At 39.0% G+C, this 19549-nt stretch overlaps 2 protein-coding genes across 8 annotated transcripts in view; both read right to left on the bottom strand.

Moving 5' to 3' along the window:
* The window catches only part of PPIL3 (peptidylprolyl isomerase like 3), a 448181-nt gene that overhangs the window by 121582 nt on the left and 307050 nt on the right, over positions 1-19549 (bottom strand). The gene's annotated exons all lie outside the window — the stretch shown is intronic.
* Positions 1-19549, bottom strand: part of HYCC2 (hyccin PI4KA lipid kinase complex subunit 2) — an 89545-nt gene that overhangs the window by 8232 nt on the left and 61764 nt on the right. For 6 of the 7 annotated variants that reach the window (XM_050750623.1, XM_050750625.1, XM_050750624.1 and 3 more), the window contains 5 exons: positions 15387-15482; positions 10816-10932; positions 10215-10302; positions 6214-6373; positions 5326-5493 (listed from right to left, as the gene is read on the bottom strand). In XM_050750623.1, coding sequence (XP_050606580.1) covers positions 5326-5493; positions 6214-6373; positions 10215-10302; positions 10816-10932; positions 15387-15482 — 629 coding nt within the window. The remainder of the gene's footprint in view (positions 1-5325; positions 5494-6213; positions 6374-10214; positions 10303-10815; positions 10933-15386; positions 15483-19549) is intronic. The other variant, XM_050750628.1, reaches the window with a different exon arrangement.

Below are 19549 nucleotides of genomic sequence, written 5' to 3'. Positions count from 1 at the left end.
TTAGGGGAAATCTTAATCTACACAGAGTTCTACTATGCTCAAACATGTTAATTTAGCTTTATTTAGTCCAGTTTTTGTAAAACTATCCACAAACATATCTAGTATATTGTCAATATTTAGGCATGTAAAACAACTAGGTAAAATACAACAGTTAACATAAATTTTTATAATGCACTCTATCATTCTTCTGAAATGACTATATCTACCTACTGGAAAAAAAAAAAAAAAAAAAACTTTGCCCCTCATACCTTCTTTAACCCACCATAAGATGTGCAAGAGACCCTCTTCTAATTCCGGTTACCCAGAATTATACCAAAAACTCATTTATGCTTACAGGCCAAACTCTTTTTAACTATAATAAAATTTATATTTACTCAGTGGTTGGTTAACTGCTTCTATATGGCTTTAGAACCTTTAACATGGAACTAGCAATTTTTTAAAATAACTCAAAACTATATTGCTTCTGTAACTTCACAGTCATATTTTGTCTTATGGCCTTTTCTACTCACTGGTTTCCATATTTTGATCAATTAATGTGAAGAAAATATTATCAGAGAGCAGTGGTAGGGAACCAGCAGGGGTATTTAAGAAGGATTTATATTTTCTATATGGTATGTTTTGATAATATTTTATGTAATTATTTCTGTAATATTTTAGATTCTTAGTATTGAGATGTCATAATCACAAAATACTATAGTGTCCCATCACATTTCATTTCATGCAGAAACTGCAGTTAACAAAATAATTTTTTTTTTTTTTTTTTTTTTTGAGACAGAGTCTCACTCCGTCACCCAGACTGGAGTACAGTGGCACGATCTTCAGCTCACTGCAACCTCTGCCTCCCTGGTTCAAGTAATTCTCCTGCCTTACCCTCCCGAGTAGCTGGGATTACAGGCGTGCACCACCATGCCCAGCTAATTTTTATATTTTTAGTAGAGATGGGGTTTCACCATGTTGGCCAGGCTGGTCTCCAATTCCTGACCTCAAGTGATCTGCCCACTTCAGCCTCCCAAAGTGCTGGGATTACAGGCGTGAGCCATCTCTCCCGGCCAACAACAGAATTCTTATCTTGGGTTTTTGTGGGAGGAAGAGAAGAATATATAATATATTGAGCTTGCAGTTTACAGAAAGCCACTTCTCTTACTGAGAGTATGATCAACATTCTCTTAGAAAGTAATACATTTGCTTCTTTCAAGAACTCATATTGGCTTGCTACCTCATTAAATACATTTTCCAGACTGCCATAAGTTTAATCTGAATCTTCAAAACAGATATCAACATTACAGGTAAGGTAAAAATGTTAGGAAAGAATCTAAACAAATATTAGAGATATAAGTTACCTAAGCAAAATATATACAAAATATTTAAACACAATCTTTTATTTAACATAGTACCTGGAAAAATATTTACTTAGCTACATTTACTCATATGGATTATTTTCTTCCTTCTAAAGAATGAAATAAGCTATCCTTAAAGCAAAAGGCACCTTATTATATCCAGCAGTTTAATAATCTTTAATCACCATGCAAAGCCATATGAAAATGCATTTACTAAGAACAGTAGCAGCTGACACCACTTCTCTCAACCTCTTCAAAAGAACTGTATATAATGTACTTTTATAATATGCCTCAAAATAAAAACTTTATATTCATATGATACATTTTAGTAATTTACTTAGAATTAGTATAAAGAACTCCAAAATGCCCAAGAAAGGATAGTTACTGGGTCAGAATTGATATTAGTGATATAAAACTGGGAGTGAACAGAAATGTATCATTAGGTATATTTATTAGGAAAGGAGACTGAGAGACTTAGTGCTAGCTTCTGAATCTTGCTACATGCAGATCTGATGTCCAAGCAATATGGCCATAAAAAAGATGGTAACATAAAAGCCATCATGCAAGAGAATCTATTGATATTTTATATACTAAGAAATGCTTAGTATATATAATGGAATACTGATTATACTTTAATCACAGGTATTGTCTTCAGTTTAGTAATAATTTTTAAAAACATTTATTTATTTTTATTATATATTTTTTGAGACAAGGTCTCACTCTGTTGCACAGGCTGGAGTGCAGTGGCACAATCACAGCCCACTGTAGCCTCAACCTCCCAGGCTCAAGTGATCCTCCCACCTCAGCCTCTCAAGTAGCTGGGACTACAGGCATGTGCCACCATGCTTGGCTAATTTTTGTATATTTTGTAGAGACGGGGTTTTGCCATGTTGCCCAGGCTGGTCTCAAACTCCTGGGCTCAAGCAATCCACCTGCCTGGGCCTCCCAAAGTGCTGGGATTATAGGCATGAGCCATCGTGCCTGGCCAGTTTAGTAATAATCTTAACTCCAGCTTTAAAAGTCACAAATAGAATGTACTCGACATCAGGAGAAAAGTAGGTAATGGGCTTATATTGTCTCTTCAATTTCAACATGTAATAAACCCAATTTTAATTGTAAAATTATTTAAAACCATCATAGCAGAAAACTAGTCAATAATCTATGTCAATCCAAAAGCTTCAGCAGAGTTCAGAATTACCAAAACTTTTCATAGGTTTTAGTAATTTCCTTTCTTCTGTTTGGTGGGGTATGGTGGCTCACGCCTGTAATCCCAACATTTTGGGAAGCCAAAACAGATCCTTTGAGTTGAGGAGTTTGAGACCAGCCTGGGCAAATAGCAAGATCCTATCTCCAGAAAGTTAAAAAATTAGCCAGATGTGATGGCACCCACCTATAGTCCCAGCTACTGAGGAGGCAGAGGTGGGAGGATCACTTAAGTCCAGGAACTCGAGGTGGTAGTGAGCTACGAATCTTAAGGAGGCTGGGTGCAGTGCGTCACACCTGGGAGGCCAAGACGGGAGAAGTGCTTGAGCCTGGGAGTTCAAGACTAGCCCGGACAACATAGCAAGACCCCATCTCTACAAACAATTTAAAAATTAACTGGGCATGGTGACATGCCTGTTGTCCTAGCTACTGAGAAGGGTGATGCCAGAGGTTTGCTGGAGCCCAGGAGTTTGAGATTCCAGTGAGCTATGACTGTGCGACTACACTCCAGCCTGGGCAACAGAGTGAGACCATCTGGGGGTCGAGAAAAAACCCTCAAGAAAGAAAAAGGCAACAGTGTCTCAAAACATTTTTCCTTTGTAATTTGCTCCAAAGGTGATAACAATACATTCCTGGTCCGAAGAGGAGACATCTGAAATAGATTTTTTTTCTTTTTTTTTTTTTTTTATTCCTTTTTGTATTTACACTGAACCCCAAGAAGCTATGAAATGGATTTTTAATGAACATTTCTATTCATGGCTGACTTTACCTATACATTTGGCTTCTGTTAACATTGATTTAAAACTACAAATAGGCCGGGGTGGTGGCTCATGCCTGTAATCCCAGCACCCTGGGAGGCTGAGGTGGGCAGACTGCTTGAGTCCAGGAGTTTGAGACCAGCCTAGGCAACATGGCAAAACCGTATCTCTACTAAAAATACAAAAAACTAGCCGGCTGTGGTGGCGTGCCTGTAGTACTAGCTATTCCAGAGGCTGAGGGAAGATCACTTGAGCCCAGGAAGTTGAGGCTACAGTGAGCCTTGATTGTGCCACTGTACTCCTGCCTGGGTGATGTGAGTGAGATCCTGCCTCAAAAAAATAAATAAATAAGACTACAAACAATCTGGATTAAAAGGTAAAATAAGGAAACATTCCTCTTTCCTTGTGGCTACACCTTCTTCCTCCCTCCCCCAAACTGAAATTTTACCAGTGATAGATATTAAAATAGGATATTTTAATATTTTATAGGATATTAAAAAGGAACTACTATTTTGGTTCATTTGTTTCAAAGTGTATGACTTGATGTATTTGAAGGAATGCTTCAACCTAATCCTACACTTTCTGGAATTTGAGCAACTGTTGATTAACATGGTACTATATTTAGCATAAATACTTCCAATATTCTAGCAATAGTAGTAGATAAATATCAAGTGGCTCAGTCATTCAAAAATGTTCAGTTTAGGCCAACTCTGGGTTCCACATCTATTCATCTTCTTATTGTTACATGTTTATACAAGATAAAACTTACTCCTAGGGATAACGTAATAAGATACAGGGAATAAAGGGAAGGCTGCATCTTTCAGAGCCATTTAAAGGATCTCTCAAACAGCACCAACTTTTTTGGGTCCCTAGGTCATGCACATGCAACACTGTTAAATGAAATAAGGTCAATCTGGGTAAATGGGCAAGGGAACAGAGGGTAGATTTAGATTCTTACTGAGCATGCTCAAATTTCTAATGCACCAAAGAGCAAGAGAGTTCCCTATGGTGGAAATTAACTGCTTTATGTATGTTTGGTCTTTAAGTAAAAATATATAACCTCATTTAAAGCTACTTGTTTGATTTAATAAGTATAAAGGATCCACAGTAGCAATACATTAAATAACTTTTTAAAAACTGGCTACAGTTCCCTCCTTTACAAAGCTAATTCCTATGGCATTACATGCAAAACAGCAAGTAAATACTTTCCCAACAAAGCATTCTTTTGCAGATGGGGGTTCAAGGGAAGGGTATTAAAAAACCCCTCCATGTTGTGATACTTACATTATAGAAATAAGGCTCTACTAGGATATCTGACCTCTAAATATAATAATACATTTTAATTCCATTGAATTTAATACCACCATTATTTACAGTAAATTGTAAAATGTACTGTGCATCAGGATAGCACATTTATAGAAGGTGTCAGTAGTTTACTAGTTAGACCTAAGCAACTTAATCTACAGATGATAAAGCCAATGAACATCAGCGTACTTCGTCAAAGAGCTAAGAAATTCTTCATTGAACACCACAGAATTACACATAAACCAGCTGGCTCCACTTCAATTTTGATCTTAAAGATAATATGCTAATGTTTTAAAACTCTCTTCAAAAATTTTAAAGAATATTGTATAATTAAAATCATTCATGTTGATGAATAAGGCTCATGTCCACTGGGTACATTTTTCTTTCCTAATGTTAGAATAAACATGCTCAGTAATAAAAAAAATTCCAAGCATTTGCAGACCTTTTGGAGACAGGACCCTGCCTTGTTAGTAGCCATGCCAAGCTGTTCCTTGATTACACAGGATGCAGACTTCAGACCAGCACAAATGGTAACTAAAGATTGCACCTGACCCGGTGCTATGCATATGAGGAGGGAGGGTGCTTTGCAAGGAGAAGCTAATACACCCTGGGGTACTGGAAACACACATTAGAATGGAAAGATGCTCTGCTTGGGGATAGAGAGCCAGGATCCTTCTCCAGCAACTGCCTCACTGACTTCTGCCTCCTCATCTCTGTCCTACCCTCTGTTGTGGCTGTTGCTGAGTTGGGCTCGGGTGAGCCATGCTCAGGGGTCCTGCGCACCAGCACCTCCCCCTCTTGCACACGTTTGATCCCTAGGTCAGTGGAGCCGTGTTGGATCGGGGAGCCAGGAATACTCGAGTCAGCCTCGTTTGAGAAGTCAAAGCCATCTGGGATTCAACATATAAAATTTTAGTGCTTTTATGCTGCTCTATTATTTTCTGAGCATTTTGACCCAGGCAGATAAGAAAATGTATATATGGATATGATATAAACACAAACACTATTTATATAGTTACATGTGTGTGCACAGCATGCACACACATAAGGCAGCAGATGAACAATGTGAGGTTTGCAAATGAATTAAGACAGAAAAATCAGGATCATTAAAATGGCAATATCTCTTAGGCAAGACAGCTTGACTATTCAAGTACCATGTGTATGAAATACTGCTGGATTCAGCACTTACAAAAAAAGGAAAGGCAAAGATAAAAATCAAAAATCAAGAATAAATCATTTTATGAATAGCTTGCATTATACTGTTAGTTTGGCCAGTTATATAGTTTTTCCCACAGTGCTCATACGTGCACCTTTTTTTTTCCAGTATGGTAACAAGGTTAAAGCAACTTCTTTCCTATTTTTCTTATTTAGTTCAAAAAAAGACAAAAATTAACCTCATCTTATTTTGTTTTAATCTTCATACAGCAATCTAAACATCTATTTTATAAATACATATTAAAATAACTTTAGACATTTAGTCACATTTCTAGTGATAAACAAAAAAATTTACTTTACACAGGGTCTTTTAATATCATGTGCTAAGACAGTCTGTAAAAACAGTGATAAATTTACTTGACTCCATGTGTGGACTATGGGGATTTTGTACTCACCTTCTCTTCTCCATCTATGACGACGGATTGAAGCTGTTGTAATTGCAGTCCGAGAAATCCTCGGCACTGTTGGAGTGACTTCAACTTTAAGGACTTTCTGGCCTTCTTGTGTAGAATCAGGAGCATCAAATGGTAATGAGTTTTTCATGGCATTGGCAACCTAAAATGATAATATAAGTCTATACAAGTTTACAATCAATATGCAGTTTTTGTTTATACTACATGTGTCCATAACTTTTGAATATGTATTTAAAATTTGTATTATAATGTTTAATAAATGTATCTTTCTTGTTCTGTATTCTTTTAAGCAGGCTTTTCAAATGAGAATTTCTAAAATATGAGTCACATACCCCAATGATGCCTTAAAATTGTTGACTTTCAAAGAGAAAAAGCATGCCAAAGAATTAACATATAAACTCTGATTATGAGACAATTTAGAATTGTCTGATTCTTCAGATAAATAACATGCAAAATTTAATCTCTAATAAAACATTAGGATGTTCTCTGCTCTTCTGTTTACATGAGGAGAAATGTTCCTTAAATACTTCTGACATTTTGTCCTACCATTTTCTGCTCCCTGAAGAGGAAAGTGACATACCTGGTAATTGCCATTTGACTGATCCATGTTTCCTAACTGGGCTGTACTAATCTAGCAAAAATCTTGAGCTAAAGGATTGTCTTGCTCCTTCCCTCTCCACTTGGACAAGCCCACATGGAATTAAGCAGCCTGGATGGGTGTGCCTGATCTGCTCACTCAAACATTCTTGCCAGTGGGCTGTTCCAAGGTCTAGATGTGGAGCAAAGTCTTTCAATTTAGCTTTTAACAGTAATGAAAATACTTGTTCCCCATATACCAACTATTTTTCTGTTTATCATATGGCTCTAGATTTGAACAGGGAAAGAGGGTATTATTATTGTGTACCTCAGAGACCACGGACAATAAAGGAATACTGTAACTAGAGTTACTAATCTCTTTACCTGTATTGCCTTGGAAATGCCACCTCTACTTAATTTACAAGATTGTTGAAAGGATCAACTATTAAAGAGTTTCATAAGTTCAAGGTACTACTCTGATGATGTAATTTTTAAATCTTTTTATCCATTTGTTTTAATATAACTCAGGGTAAGATTAGGAAACAAATGGGAATTCAAATGGAGAATTACTGCAAATGCTACCTTGATAAATTTATATTTGGCTTAAATATTTTAAAAATGATATAAATAAAATGGCTTTTAAAAAGCTGAGCCAGGCATGGTGGCTCATGCCTGTAATCCCACCACTTTGAGAGGCTGAAGCAGGCAGATCACTTGAGTCTGGGAATTTGAGACCAGCCTGGGCAACAAGGTGAGACCTTGTCTCCACAAAAAAATACAAAAATTTGCCAGGTGTGCCGGTATGCACCTGTAGTCCCAGCGACTCAGGAGGCTGAGGCAGGAGGACCACTTGAGCCCAGAAGGTGGAGGTTACAGTGAACTGTCATCACACCACTGCACTCCAGCATAAGTGACAGAGTGAGACCCTGTCTCAAAAAATAATAGTGATTTTTTGAAACAGTGAAATAAAAAGCTGTATTCTTACAATACTGCAAGTAGAAAATAGTATTTTAAGAATACTGTTATCAAAATACTACAAAAAGCTTAGGAAATTGGAAAGGAATAAAAATTCAGTCAAATCACCTAGACAACTATTATAGCATTTTATGTTTCCTCTGTCCTGTCTAGATCTAAAAAATAGTTGTATACTGTTTTTCTACCTCATACAAGCTAGCACTTCCCTTTAATATAAAACCTCATATATATAATCTCATCAAGTAAATATTATATAACTTAAATCATTTTCTGCTGTGGGACATTTAGACTGTTTTTATTCCTTTGCAAGTAGAAATAAAACTGCAATGTGGTGCTTATAATACATTGTCTTTGGTATTTATAATTTTGGTATTAAATTTAAGTTTAGTTTCTTGGAATACATTGCTAGACATGGGATAGAGGGCCAAAGAAATAAACACACATTACCAAACTGCTTCTTCAGGGGATATTCAGAGTTGTTTCACACTACCACTGTAACATAAAGAATGCCTTCCTCACTCCACTACTGGATATTTACATTCGTTGTTTTGTTTTGTTTTTGAAACAAGGTATTGCTCTGTCACCCAGGCTAGAGTGCAGCAGCACGATCTCAGCCCATTGCAACCTCTGCCTCCCAGGTTCAAGCAATTCTCATGCCTCAGCCTCCCAAGCAGCTGGAATTACAGGCATGCGCCACCACACCCAGCTAATGTTGTTTTTGTTTTGTTTTTTTTTTCAGATGAGGTCTCACTCTGTCGCCCAGGCTGGAGAGCAGTGGCACAATCTTGGCTCACTGCAACCTCCACCTCCCGGGTTTAAGCAATTCTCTGCCTCAGCCTCCCGATTAGCTGGGATTACAGGCGCCCACTACCATGCCCAGCTAATGTTTTTAATTTTTTGTAGAGATGGGGTTTTACCATCTTGGACAGTCTGGTCTTAAACTGCTGACCTCGTGATCCATCCATCTTGGCCTCCCCAAAGTGCTGGGATTACAGGTGTGAGCCACAGGGCCTGGCCTTAAATTTTGTGTTTTTTTGTAGAGACAGGGCTTTGCCACGCTGACCAGGCTGGTCTTGAACTTGTGGCCTCAGATGATCCACCCGCCTCAGCCTCCCAAAGTGCTGTGATTACAGGTGTGAGCCACCGTACCTAGCCTTACATTTGTTTTTCAATTGATCACTTACCATTTGGAGATTTGTTTATTTTGTGGGAGAGTACAAAATCTTTTTACATAGAATGAAATATTAATTTGCTTATTCGTATCATGACTGCTGAAAATGTTTCTCAGTTTGTGCCCTGCATATATTAATTTTGCTTTTAAAAAGCTGATGGAGGCCAGGCGTGGTGGCTCACGCCTGTAATCCCAGCATTCTGGGAGGCCAAGGCAGGCAGATCACTTGAGATCAGGATTTCAAGACCAGCCTAGCCAACACAGTGGAAACTCTGTCTCTACTAAAAATACAAAAATTCACTTTGGGAGGCCAAGGTGGGTGGATCACGAGGTCAAGAGATTGAGACCATCCTGGCTAATACAGTGAAACCCTATCTCTACTAAAAATATAAAAAGTTAGCCAGGTGTGGTGGCACGCGCCTGTAGTCCCAGCTACTCGGGAGGCTGAGATAGGAGAATTGCTTGAACCCAGGAGGCAGAGGTTGCAGTGAGCTGAGATCGCGCAAATGCACTCCAGCATAGGTGACAGAGTGAGACTCTGTCTCAAAAAAAAAAAAAAAAAAAAAAAAAAAATCACCTGGGCATGGTGGTGCCTACAATCCCAGCTACTTGGGAGGCTGAGATGGAAGGATCACTTGAACCCATAAGGCAGAGGTTGCAGTAAGCCAAGATCGCGCCACTGCACTCCAGTCTGGGTGGCAGAGACAGACTTCATAACAAAAACAAAATAAAAATAAAAATAAAAAATAAATTTAAAAAAACTGATGGAATAGGCTGGGTGTGGTGTCACACATCTTTAATCCCAGCACTCTGGGAGGCTGGGGCCAGCCTTGGCCACACAGAAAGACCCTGTCTCTACAAAAAATACAAAACAAGAAACAAAAAAAACCCAAAAACCTAACGGCTTAGAATTCAAGTGTTTATGTGGGGGCTGGAGGGTGGGGATCAAACTTATTTTAGTGACTTGTCCTATCATTTATGCTTAGAAAGTAATCCCTTCTCCAGAAATCTGAATATTTAGAACCTTTTCTTCTCTCTTTTCTTAATGGATTTCAAAACATTTAATTATTCACTTTATCTGAACTTTATTTTGGTACTGGAAGGTGGAAAGGACCTAAACCTATTTTGTTTTCTAACAGTTAACCAACTGTTATCATGGAATAAAATTTTTCCCCTAATTATTTGGATTGTCTTACTTTTTTAACCTAGTACCTTTTTTAGGTACAAGTATATTTAATAAAGAGTAAAGATAATAACTTACCAATAGTGGTTGAGAAAAAAGCTCTAGCTGGGCTCTATAAATGATATCATCAAGAACTTCCTGGCCAAGGTCCCACTGTCCATTATACCTATGAAGAAGAAGATCATTTACTCTCCTGAGCAAATATCTAATCTTCAGCACAACTTTTTAAATTGTTCCAAATCCTACTATTTTGGTTGTGAAGCAAAACTTTCATACCAAGTGTTATGTCATTTCATTTGTGAACTATCCCACTTTTGGTTATAAAAACAAAACAGATTTTAAATACTATGTTTACAAATGTTTCTTCACATAAATTGGTTTTTATTACATGCTGATATTTAATCTACTTAATGCATTCATGAAAACCTGGGTTATGAACTATGTAGAGATAGTCTTCCATACAGAAAATCTGACAATTTCTAGACTCCAATTTTAATGACTAGTTATGTTATATTTTGGCTATTTTAAAAGTACTAAAAGGAAACCATATTAGAAAAAGAAGATAAGCCCATCATGGAACAAAAGATTCAGTACTGTGTCTGATAAGGAAGAAAGAGAAATTTTCAAAGTTTCTAAACATTAGGAAGAATTCATGCAATTTTATATTCCACCTACTTACATGGCATAATACACCCCTGTGAGAAGCTGCACCATAAATTCAGGATCCAATACTATTCGACCACAGAGTTCTTTCCAATGTTTTTCATGTTGCCGTGGAAACCCACTCACACAAACCCTAGGAAAATACACTATTTAACATGTGATTTCCAGATTCCTTAAATAAAATAGTTTTTGTTTTCCTAAGTTCATTTATTCACTTTATTCATTCCTCAAGTATTTATTGAGTGCCTGTTATATACCAGTCATTGTTCTGGGCCTAGGCATACAGTTGTGAACAGGTGAAAGATAAAAAATAAAAATGAAATCTGTGCTCTCATAAAGCACTCATTCTAGTGGACTGCTCATAAAAGCAACTTTTCTAAAATAGCTAACCATCTCTTTCACAATCATCCTTCTTTCTTTTCACACACATACACACACAAATGTCTAACTTTCACTCAACCCAAATTGTATCAGGGTGAATTAATGGGAAGTATAGAAATCTCAAAACAAAAGGACATTTCAAAATACTGTCGTCTGTGAGGCCATTTTTAAACAAACAACTATAAACAACTCCCTAACATCCATTTCATCTCATTAAGTGATGCTTCCAAAAAAAGTTAGGCTTGATAATGATCAACAGTTGTAATATACTACATTATTTAATCAATTAATTTAGTAAAATAATTGTAATAGTAAATCCAGAAGACATTTTTTAGTGTTTAGTGCCTTATGGTCTTGGGAAATTTTTTTTTAAATTCTGTTTATATATTTTTTGTAGCAGAGATATACAATAAAAGACTTGCTATTTAAAAACAGCATTATATGGCCAAGCGCGGTGGCTCATGCCTATAATCCCTGCACTTTGGGAGGCCGAGCCAGGTGGATCACGAGGTCAGGAGATCGAGACCATCCTGGCTAACACGGTGAAACCCCACCTCTACTAAAAATATTTTTAAAAAATTAGCCGGGCATGGTGGCAGGCACCTGTAGTCCCAGCTACTCAGGAGGCTGAGGCAGGAGAATGGCGTGAACCTGGGAGGTGGAGCTTGCAATGAGCCAAGATCGCGCCACTTCACTCCAGCCTGGGCAACAGAGCAAGACACCATCTCAAAAAAATAAAAATAAAAAATAAAATAAAATAAAAATAGCATTATATTAAGATAAAACTATGTGGCGAAAGGGGAATGGAAATTTCTCCTTTAATTTCAAGGAGAAAAAGGAATAAATGTAATATTAGACCATTAAAGAAAAGTTTCTTCATTTATTCCTCAAATGGATGATGGTATCACATCATTATGGTATTTACATTACATACATTTAAAACAGTGACCCAACAGTTATTTTTTTAATTATGTCGATACTTACATACTAGAAATTACATCATTTCCTTTTTCCTTTTTTTTTTTTGAGATGGAGTCTCGCTCTGCCGCCCAGGCTGGAGTACAGTGGCCTGATCTCGGCTCACTGCAACCTCTGCCTCCCAGGTTCAAGCGATTCACCTGCCTCAGCCTCCCAAGTAGCTGGGACTACAGGCATGTGCCACCACTCCCGGCTAATTTTTGTAGTTTTAGTAGAGACAGGGTTTCATTATGTTGGCCAGGATGGTCTCAAACTCGTGACCTCAGGTGATCTGCCCACCTCAGCCTCCTGAAGTGCTGGAATTACAGACATGAGCCACCACGCCTGGCCTAGAAATTATATAATTTCTACCTACTTAAGATAGGATGAAAAACCTTTAATGTCAACAACGTACAAGGAGTACATAGTTTTTCAAAATTCTGTAGAGGATATATGAACAAAAGAACAAAAGTTTGAGGACCACTAAACTCTGCCATCATCTTTGTTATTAAGAAATTCTATTAGGCTGAGTGTGGTGACTCATGCCTATAATTCCAGTACTTTGGGAGACCAAGGTAGGAAGATCACTTGAGGCCAGGAGTTCAAGACCAGCTTGGACAACACAGTGAGACCCCATCTCTATAACAAATTTAAAAATTAGCCAAATATGGTGGCACATCCCTATAGTCATAGCTACTAAAGAGACTGAGGTGGAAGGACTGCTTGAGCCTACGAGTTCGAGGCTGCAGTGAGCTATGTATAATGATTGTGGCACTGCACTCTAGCCTGGGTGACAGAGGAAGACTCTATCTCAAAAAAAAAAAAAAAGAAAAAAGAAATTCTATTGAAGGCCACAATAATGTTCTCAATGAGAGAGCAGGCAGTTTTCTTTTAATGAACCTAAAGTAATGAATTATAAATAAATTTATCTGCAGATAGGCAGTAAGTGCTTAAACAGCATCTAAATTAGAGACAAGAATTTTGTTAGACATTAATCACGTTATTACAGTTAAGAGAAACAAATATTTTTAAGTAATCTGTAAAATCAAAGTAACAGCTAATTTAGATGGGAAAAATTAGTAAGTTTTGTTTAAGCAGGATCTCTTCCCAGTAACACAATAGCATGTCACCTTGAGCAAAGCACTTGTGGTGGACAGACTCTTGGAGAGCCATGATCCCTATGATCTTTCTGGTATTCACACTGTGTCATGCCCTTCCCCTTCAGCAAGGGTAGGATCTACAGCTTGCTTCTAACCAATAGAATAAGGCAAAGGTGATGGGATTCCATGATTATGTGTACATGAGTACGTTACATAAGGTAACAGGTCTTGCTGGAGTCCACTCCTCCTATGTTGAAGAAGTAAGCTGCCATGTTGTAGGCTGCCTGTGTTGGGAGGCCAATGTGGCAAGGAGCGAAGGATGGCCTCCAGCACACAGCCACAAAAAACTGAAGCCCTCAGTCCTACAGCCACAGGAACTCAATTCTGCCAACAAAACTTTTGAGCCTCAGATGAGACTGCAACTCCAGCTAACATCTTAACTGCTGCCTTGTAAGACGCTAAGCAGAGTACCCCAGCTAAGCCATCTGGATTCCTGACCCACAAAAGCTGTGAAATAATAAATGTGTGATGTTTTAACCTGCTCAATTTGTGGCAATTTATTACGCAGTAATAGAAAACGAACACAACATTTAACCTTTTTGGGGGATTGATATCCTCAAGTAAAAATCATTTTGAAAGGCTGAATTCAGAATTCCTTCTATAACTGAACTTCTGTGACTCTAAACATCCATTGTCTCCAAACTAATTTATATCACTTAAATTTTTTTCTTTTTTTCTTTTTTTTTTTTTTTGAGACAAGTTCTCACTCTGTCACCCAGGCTGTAGTATAGTGGCACGATCTCGGATCACTGCAACCCTGCCTCCCAGGTTCAAGTCATCCACATGCCTCAGCCTCCCAAGTAGCTGGGATTATAGGCATGCACTACCACGCCCAGCTAATTTTTGTATTTTTAGTAGAGACAGGGTTTCACCATGTTGGCCAGGCTGGTCTCAAACTCCTGACCTCAGGTGATCTGCCCGCCTTGGCCTCCCAACGTGATGGAATTACAGGCGTGAACCACTGCACCTGGCCTACATTTTTTCCACAGTAGAAATTTAAGGCCAGGTACAGTGTCTCACACCTGTAATCCTAGCATGTTGGGAGGCCAGGGCAGGCAGATCACTTAATCCTAGGAGTTTGTGACCTGCCTATGCAACACCATGAAACCCGGTCTCTATTTAAAAAAAAAAAACAACCCAGCACAGTGGTGGGCACCTGTAGACCCAGCTACTCAGGAGACTGAGGTGAGAAGATCGCTTAAACCTGAGAGGCAAAGATTGAATAAGCTGATATGGCACCACTGCACTCCAGCCTGGGTGACAGAACAAGATTTCAGCCTAGGTCTGTCCAAATTATTAGAAATTCTGATTTAGTAAAGATTATAATCCATGAGATACAGAATATCCACCCCCCACATACAAATGAGACACATACATCATTGGTAGTATTGCTAATCACTTTCTCCAACACAGAGACAGTTATTTATGAAATGTATGGGAAGAGGTTCACATTCCTTAAGACTTTCCCATATATATAGCACTATTTTTTTCAAAGATCTCAAAGTGATTTACAAAGGCAACCAGGGAATGATAAGATATGTCACTAAACAACCTTAGATTTGGATGTCTTGGTACAACTCTATGTTCAGCTAGAAAATATTTCTTTAATGCTGAAAACATTTTCATAATGCACAAGGCCAGGCATGGTGGCTCACACCTGTACTCGCAGCACTTTGGGAGGCTGATGTGGCAAGAATGCTTGAGGCCAGAACTTCAAAACAAACCTGGGCAACATAGCAAGACCCTGTCTTTACAAAAATTAGCTGAGTGTCGTGGTGTACACCTGTGGTCCCAGCTACTTGGGAGGCCCAGGCGGGAGGATTCCTTGAGCCAAGGAGGCCGAGGGCACAGTGAGCTATGATTCAGCCACTGTACTCCAGCCTGAGTGACAGAGAGAAATCCTATCTCATAAAAAAGCAACAACAAAAAAACAGCCTCATGAGGATACGGACTCCTACAGGAATATAAGCTCCCTGAGTTTTGTTTACTGCTGTATTACCAGAAGTTAGAAGAGTGCCTGGCTTAGAGAATGTGTTCAATAAATATCTGTCAAATAAATATGAAGATTAGTAATAATCACTCTTCTCACCTGGAACCCATCCGACAAAGAGATTGATAAGATGAGGCAGGCATATATACAATAGCAGAATTATAACACAGCATGAGAAAACTCAGGACTTCAAACCTAAAAACAACAAATGCAAGGTTAAAAGGATTACAAATAATTACTTCTACTAGCAACTGGTTATCACAATGCCTTAATATTGACCTTTATGATTTCTTAATCAGATCAACATAGCATCTTTCTCAAAGGTTTCCTGTTTATATTATCCTTCTTACAAGTCATATCCCTTGCTGTCATCTTGTCATCTATGTTTCTGTTTTTAAAAAATAAATGAGGCCAGGCACGGTGGCTCACGCCTGTAATCCCAGCACTTTGGGAGGCCAAGGTGGGTGGATCACAAGGTCAGGAGATCGAGACCATCCTGGCTAACACGGTGAAACCCTGTCTCTACTACAAATACAAAAATTAGGCAGGCATGGTGGCACAAGCCTGTTTTTCAGCTACTCAGGAGGCTGAGGCAGGAGAATTGCTTGAACCCGGGAGGCAGAGCTTACAGTGAGCCGAGATCACGCCACTGCACTCCAGCCTGGGCAACAGAGTGAGACTCCATCTCAAAAAATCAATCATACATGCTTGAACAGATGACTCCCCTATAAATAAGTCTACCATCTTCCTACTGACTTCATAATAAAATCCAAACTTATCACAAGGTCCTTTAAAATCAAAGTCCTTATTACAAGGTACTTTAAAATCCACCTTCATCCTTCCTCTCCAGCTTTACTTCCCTCCATTACCAACCACATATACCACACTATATCAATCTTCTTACCATTCCAACAATATGCTGTAACCAATCAGAATTCCTTGCTTTAATGCTCGCTGCTCCTTCTTAATAGAATATACTTTTTCACTTGGGTGATTCCTGATAAGATTTCAAGTCCTAGATCAAATTTTTACTTTAGCCATAAAGCCCTTCTTACTTCTCTCTGCTAAAGTAAACCAGTCCCTTACCTGTGTAGCTCTAATATAGCATTTATCCCACTGAATTATAATTTTATTCCTTTATGTCTCTTTCTCCCATTTAGTAATAAGCAACTTTAGAATAAAGACCCTGATTTATTAATCTCTATCATTAGTGTCCAGCCAGTGTCTAATACATTATTGTTTAATAAATACTTGTTGAATGAATAAACGCTTTCCTAACATTTATAATGTCTAAGAAAGTGGCTCCTAAATCTGGATGCACATTAGTTATTTAAAGACCTTTTTAAAAACATACACTTCTATGCCTTAACCCAGTTGACCTACTTAAAACCTCGGGTAGGAACCAGGAAAGTTGTACCTCTAAAAAGCTTCCCACAGATGAATGGCGAAGGGTTTATGGAAGCACTTTGTACTATTTTAACAATGTTTTTTGTAAGTCTGAAGTTATTTCAAAATGAAAAGTTAAAAATCAAGTTGAAAGTCTGATCTGGAAGCAGCCATACTTTCAGATCCCTTCACTTTCTCCATACATCTAGGTAAAACAATGGAGATTTATTCTCTGAAAGGATAAAAAATAATTTCTACCTGGGAGCCCCAACAGTGATGGGGGTGGATGCCAAATTGAAAATAGGAAGATTGGCCGGGCACGGTGGCTCAAGCCTGTAATCCCAGCACTTTGGGAGGCCGAGACGGGCGGATCACGAGGTCAGGAGATCGAGACCATCCTGGCTAACACGGTGAAACCCCGTCTCTACTAAAAAATACAAAAAACTAGCCAGGCGAGGTGGCGGGCGCCTGTAGTCCCAGCTACTCGGGAGGCTGAGGCAGGAGAATGGTCTAAACCCGGGAGGCGGAGCTTGCAGTGAGCTGAGATCCGGCCACTGTACCCCAGCCTGGGCGACAGAGCAAGACTCTGTCTCAAAAAAAAAAAAAAAAAAAAAGAAAATAGGAAGATTAAGTGAAGTGAAATATAACTGACTAGATATTGCCACTTGGCCACCAAAATACTAGCAACAAGATCTCTAGTTAAGATACCAGAAGAGTTGTTTCTAGGGAATTTGACCACTCTAAGAGGAAAGACTTAAAGATATGGATTTGGGAAAATTTCCAAATGAATGGCCTAGTGGGATCCTATGGTGAAGTTTATATTTATAGTCAGTTACTAGGTTGGTGCAAAAATTATTTTTTTTAAATGGCAAAACCACAATAACTTTTGTACCAATACTAGCTCAAATCAGCCATATACTAACATGGTCAAAGCTTCTCATTTTTTATTCCCCCCCAACTTTTTTTTTTTTTTGAGACAGAGTCTCGGTCTTCTCACCCAGGCTGAAGTATAATGGCACGATCTCGGCTCACTGCAACCTCTGCCTCCCGTGTTCAAGCTATTCTTTTGCCTCAGCCTCCCAAGTAGCTGGGATTACAGGTGCCCACCACCACACTCGGCCAATTTTTTTTGTATTTTTAGTAGAGATGGGGTTTCACCATTTTGGCCAGGCTGGTCTCAAACTCCCGACCTCAGGTGATCTGCCCGCCTCAGCCTCCCAAAGTGCTGGGATTAAAGGCATAAGCCACCGCACCCAGCCTATTCCCCTATTCTTAAACACGAGGGAAAAAAGATTGCCAGACATCTAAGGAACTTACTAGGATGAAAAAGAGACTATAAAGAAACAGAAGGGCTGGGCGCAGTGGCTCACATCTGTAATCCCAACACATTGGGAGGCCGAGGTGGGTGGATCATAAGGTCAGGAGTTCGTGACCAGCCTGGCCAACATAGTGAAACCCCATCTCTACTAAAAATAAAAAAATTAGCTGGGCATGGTGGCACGCGCCTGTAGTCTCAGTTACTCAGGAAGCTGAGGCAGGAAAATCACTTGAACCCGGGAGGCGGAGGTTGTGGTGAGCTGAGATCATGCCACTCACTGCATTCCAGCCTGGGCAACAGAGCAAGACTCTGTCTCAAAAAAAAAAAAAAAAAAAGGAAATAGAAGGCTGGGTCCAGTAGGTCATTCCTGAAATCCCAGCACTTTGGGAGGCTGAGATGGGGAGGATTGCTTGAGCTCACGTGTTTAAGAGCAGCCTGGGCAACATATTGAGACCCCGTTGCTACAATTTTTTTTCTTTTTTTTTTTAATTAGCAGGACATGGTGGTAGTCCCAGCTACTCAGGAGGCTGAGGCAGGAGAAGCACTTGAGCTCAGAAGGAGCACCTGAGCTCAGGGGTTCTAGGCAGCAGGCTGCAGTAAGCCATGATCACGCCACTGCACACCAGCCTGGGCAACAAAGCAAGACCCTGTCTTAACAAAAAAAAAAAAAAAAAAAAAAAGAAAGAAAAATATGCAGAGCTAAAGCATATTTGGCTTCGGGGGAAAAAATGTATGTGTATTCCTGATAAAGTTGGCTATATAAAAAACTAAAACATACAGCAAAAACAAATAAATACCAGAATGCCATATCACTCTTTATACCCATTAAGATGACTACAATCAAAAAGATGGAAAATAAGTGTGAGAATGTAGAGAAACTGGTATCCTCATACACTGTTGTAGAAACGTAACATGGTACATCCACTCTGGAAAGAAGCATGACAGTTCCTCAAGAAGTTAAGTGTTGAATTACCATATGATCTAGCAATTCTATTCCTAAGTATATACTAAAAAGAACTGAACATGTACATTCACACAAAAATTTGTGAATGCATGTTCAAAACAGCTGTTGTTGTCTAAATTCATGTTGAAACTTAATCTTCAATATGGTGGTATTAACAGGGGAGGCCTTTGCAGCTGGGCGAGGTGGCTCACGCCTGTAATCCCAGCACTTTGGGAGGCCGAGGCACGTGGATCACCTGAGATCAGGAGTTCAAGACCAGCCTGGCCAACACAGTGAAACCCTGTCTCTACAAAAAAAAAAAAAAAAAAAAAAAAAAATTAGCCAGGCATGGTGTTGCGCACCTGTAATACCAACTATTCAAGTGGCTGAGGCAGGAGAATCACTTGAACCCAGGAGGCAGAGGGTGCAGTGAGCCGAGATCATGACACGGCACTCCAGCCTGAGTGACAGAGCTAGACTCTGTCAAAAAAAAAAAAGAGAGATGGGGCCTTTGGGAAATGATTAGGTCATGACAGCTCTGCCCTCCTGAATTTGATTAGCTAGAAGGTGCCATCTATGAGGCAGAGACTATGAGCCCTTACTAGACACTGAGTC

The sequence above is a fragment of the Macaca thibetana genome, chromosome 12, assembly GCF_024542745.1.
Source record: "Macaca thibetana thibetana isolate TM-01 chromosome 12, ASM2454274v1, whole genome shotgun sequence".
NCBI classification, from domain to species: Eukaryota; Metazoa; Chordata; class Mammalia; order Primates; family Cercopithecidae; genus Macaca; species Macaca thibetana.
The sequence above is the reverse complement of the archived record's forward strand: the minus strand, read 5'-3'. Positions and strand labels throughout refer to the sequence as shown.